At 47.6% G+C, this 4452-nt stretch overlaps 1 protein-coding gene across 1 annotated transcript; it reads left to right on the forward strand.

The window, feature by feature from the left end:
* The first annotated feature begins 844 nt into the window (after window positions 1–844).
* On the forward strand, window positions 845–4009 carry LOC121269246 (SKI/DACH domain-containing protein 1-like). The gene has a single exon (XM_041173802.1). It carries the CDS (start codon window positions 845–847, stop codon window positions 3170–3172), a length of 2328 nt encoding a protein of 775 aa, XP_041029736.1. The 3' UTR covers window positions 3173–4009.
* Window positions 4010–4452: the final 443 nt, after the last annotated feature.

Here is a 4452-nt window from a genome sequence, read left to right on the forward strand (position 1 = left end):
TTACACCGCAAACCTCTTGATTTTTCATAAGCATTTCATAACTCTCTCGATAGATGGATTTTTGAAAGCATTCCGCATTAAACTGAAAAGCTAAATTACCTATTACTGAAATTGCATTTGCAAATTTTAACTTCGAATCCCCCAAAGTAGGTTAATAAGAATTCATACATCGTCAGTCACATACACAAAAAAAAACCAAACGACCTTAATAAATCTTTACATTGTGTAATTAATTTATCAAGAGCTGTTTGAATTTCTAGCCATGCTTTGTTGGATTCGCGATCCCAGAAGAATATGAAGCATGGTTTTTAAGATTAAAAAGCCACAGAAAGCGCGTTTTGCACAGCAAAACCGGTCCTTTAAAGATCCCTTGTACCTTTAATAATAAAGAAATGCATGCTAAGGCAGCGGAAGTGCATGTGGGTTATATTTAATGTGATGTGTACTTGCTGCTCGAGCGGTTATGAATGTTTCGGGGGGTGGGGTTGGACTGAGGGGGGAAGAATATCAGCTTTTATTGCATCACATGTAGAAAGTATCCAATCAGCTTTGAGTTGAGGAAAATTATTTGGTGGAGTGTCTCTGGACAAGTGTGCTATACTGTGAACTTTTCTCTTGGAAGGAAGGGAGCAGGCTTGGGTTTGGCAAGACCAATTGAAAGAGCTCGTTTAACCGGGATTTTTTTTTTAATCCAAATGAGCATTTACCAAAATGCTGAAATACAGCACACGGGCAAACGTATTGCCCCATTTTAATCTTTGCACCTCTAACTGTGCCATTTAATTTTTTACAAAAAGTAATTAATGGCAGGACAATCCATTTTCTATTTTGGATGGCGAATACAATGGTTGGGATTATTCCAAGATGCGTGGATTATATCTCAAATGTTGCACTAGAAGGATTTCAGTTTGGTCACCTCGAAATGCATGGGGTTAAACTGGGTTACCTACGAATCAATGGGAAGCAAATGTTCGCCCTGTCTCAGGTCCTGGCGGATCTGTTCAAGGACGTTCCCCGGACCACGATTCGCAAACGAATGGAACACCTGAAGATTAAAAGGCGCCGCTGCGACTTGCGGGAACTGCGGACCCTCAAAGCCATGAACTCGGTGCCCACGCGAGCGGTCAAGTGCTCCCTCATTTCCAAAGAGGACCTGGAGGCTTTGTACACGGTTTACAGGACGCCAGACCCCAGCAAGAAGAAACTCCAGGTAAAGGTGAGGGAAGAGGGGCCTCTCTCCAGCCCGAGGGGACAGGATTACTGCTCCGGTTTCTGTAGGGAGAGGACAGTGCTGCTGCGTACGGGCGACCCTGCCGTGCGTTGCGAAGCGAGATGCCAAACTCCGGGCGAATTAACTGGAAACCCCGGCACCCCCGAGCGGCTCGGCTACCGCCCGGCGACTGATCCAGCCGGCAAAGGTTTCCCAAACTATGAAAATGTGGGGAAATCCGGTTTCTGCCCCGTGTACCGGCAGCAAGAGCTGTTTTACCAGGACCTGGTCTGCTGCTTCCCCAGAGCCGATCAACCCGCCATTGCTGTCCAGTTCAATGGAGCCGGTGGCCCCGTTCACTTCAGGGCGAAATATTCCTGCTGTAACCACAATAAAAATGTGGGAAGTGGATTTATCAGCAACTATAATTCATCCCTAACACCCTCGGCCTTCAAGTCTGTTAAAAGGATGGTCCTATCCGGAGATATAAAGGCTTTGAATGAAACTCGTTTGGCACAGACCAGTCAGATCGCCTCTCTGGGCTGTTCCAGCGACTCGGACTGCAGCCTGGCTCCGGAGAACAACTCCGACTTCGGCTCAACTGATGAAGAGGAAGATGAGGAGGGAGAGTCGGCATTTTCCGGCTCCAGCAGCGAAGACGAAAGCTCGTCCGCCTCCGACTCCAGCTCGGCGTTCAGCGGGGTCTCGCTGCACAGCACCCGCTTCAGGCGAGCCACTTTACCCAGTCTCTGCTGCAAGAGCCCGGCCGTTCCCGCCGCGACCGGGCCGCAGGATCGAGCCGACCCCCCCGCGGGTGTGGGGGGGGATCGCCAGTCACCTTACGCCGGAGGTAAGCCGCAGTCGCGCCCGTTCTTCCGCCAGCTGGAGCAGGGCGCCTCGACTGCTTCCGATTGCGCCCAGTACAATGGGACAGCCGACACCAAGCCCAGTGTGGGCTCCTTAGCCTGGGAGATACCGTCAGGCGCAGCGGAAAATCGCAGCCAGCCGCCGCAGCTGACCCGCAACAACTTTGCAAAGCACGGGGCCTCTCCAGACTGCCTGAAAGGCAACTCGAAATCTTCACAACAAAGGGATTCATTACATTTAACTGCGCGGACCGGGTCATCTGCTGCCCTCTGCCTCGACAAGAACTATTTGAAATTCGACGGGACGGACAAAGCACCTTCATTAGATCTCAATGTCCAACTAGAGGGGAAGATTAAACAACCTTTAAAAGGCTCGGGCTCCAGCGAGCTCTCGCCAGTCACCAGCAGAACCCGTCATCATCTGAGGGCCCAGCAACGTGTCCCAAGTGTCCTGAACCCCATCTACAAATCCGGCTTCCGGGCCTTCGGGGGCAAAGAGGAGCCGGGGAAACACGATCACTCGAGGGATCGGCGGAGAGCGAGGCTGGGCTCGGGGATCCATTTGCATGAGAACAGGGGAGTGATACAATCAGTGAGGGAGCTTCCTGACTCCATCCATCAGGTCAAACATTCTACCTCGAAAGGAATACAAAACCACAGCACTTTACAAAGCAGGTCTCCTGCTATTCATAGGTGGGATAATGGTGCAAAAAAGAAACAGGTTCCGTCTTCCCGGCCCGTTCAGCAGGATAAAGAGCGGAGCTCGAGAAGATACCCAGGGAAGGTCTCTGACAGGATCCAGCCATGGCTGACAGCCACGGGCAAAAGGGCGAATTTGTTGAAAGACTCCGCCAAGTGCAAACGTGTCACCTGCGGATTAGTAACGCCGGTTAAGAAAGCTTTCAGCTTAATGGGCAATTTCCCTTCACCGCCTTCCCTGATTGTGGGCGACGATGGCGACTTGTGTCCCGCTTATTCCTTCTCCTCCGACCACTCTCGCTCGGTACAGAAATCTCACCCGGTGTGGGGCTGGCAAATCGGGGGCATGGCAATTCCTCTTCCACCAAGCCATAAATTCAGGGGCTTTAGCCTTTAACCGGCTGGCTTGGAGCCAAATCGTCTATGGTTAGAATTCGGCCGAAAAGCCCATTGTAGAAATGCCACCGAAAAGCGTCCTAATCACAGCATCCCCAGGCAGAAAACACCCAGTTCAGAAAATACAGTTTACAACATTGATTAAAAGTATACCTTGATCATTTCATCCCAAATGAACCTCGGTACAAAGCAGTGCCGCAATTTTACCAAAAAAAAATGGTCAGAATGAATCAGCTACAAAACGGACATTTAAGAACATAGAATGTTATTAAGAATATGTTTCTTTGAAGCCCGGTGTGTTTAATAGAGATGAGCAAAGGGAAACAATCAGAGTCAAATCCCAGAGTTGTACAAATCTATATGTAGCTTTGCACTATTTATTTTCCCACAAACATGGGAATGTCACTTAGTGAACTAACAGCCTATCAGTCTGGCGCATTTTCAAATACATTAGAACCGAAAACTCCAAGTAGACCCTCACAATCGTCAGAATGTAACGTGGTGTCCGGAAGGGGTGAATGAGGTTATTATTTTTTCCCCTGTTCTGTCTAGAATACCGGGATTTTTTGTTAAAAAGTCAGATATCCCATCACAGCAATCTCTTTTACTCACCTCAGTTCTCTCATTGTGTTCAAGAAGCTTTAAATTCAAAATGGTCAAAAATGCTGGTGACAGGAAAAGGAGTAACAGCTGTCATCTTTTATAATGAATTCTCTCAATATTAATTGTACTGCAGTTGGTCGGTTTGAAGGTTTTACTTCTCTGAAAGTTCAGTTGTATTGATAAACTATTGTCAGATTTAATTTACAACACGTTTGAACTGAAGTCTCAGTGAAGATCGAGGGGAGAAACGGGGGTGGGGGTTGGGGCGGGGGGGGGTACCTTTACTTGACTCTTTATACGGGCCAATGAGTAAATATCCTAGGCTCTGTGTGTTGCTTCTGTCTCCTGTTTAATAATCGGATGTATAATTTGCAGGAGAAACACAGTAACCTTCCCTTTAGATGCAAATCAGTTGAACTCTGGAGGAAGAGAGGTTAATGCAGCAGGGGCACGCATTGCTGATCAAACCCCACGTAACGTTCCAGTCAATAGTTTCTTTCAGCCGAAAAAAAGACTCGATTCTTGAGTTGAAATGCGATTGTAATTCCTTTTTTTTAAATTAAAATTTATTCCTCAGTTGTTGCAAGTTTTATTTATTTAGTATTTGATAAAGGTTTCTTTCAAGAGCCACAAAGAAAAAGTTTGGCACGCAAGTTTCTTTCTACCCTTTGTTGTACT

The sequence above is a fragment of the Carcharodon carcharias genome, chromosome 23 (genome assembly GCF_017639515.1).
Source record: "Carcharodon carcharias isolate sCarCar2 chromosome 23, sCarCar2.pri, whole genome shotgun sequence".
Taxonomy (NCBI): Eukaryota; Metazoa; Chordata; class Chondrichthyes; order Lamniformes; family Lamnidae; genus Carcharodon; species Carcharodon carcharias.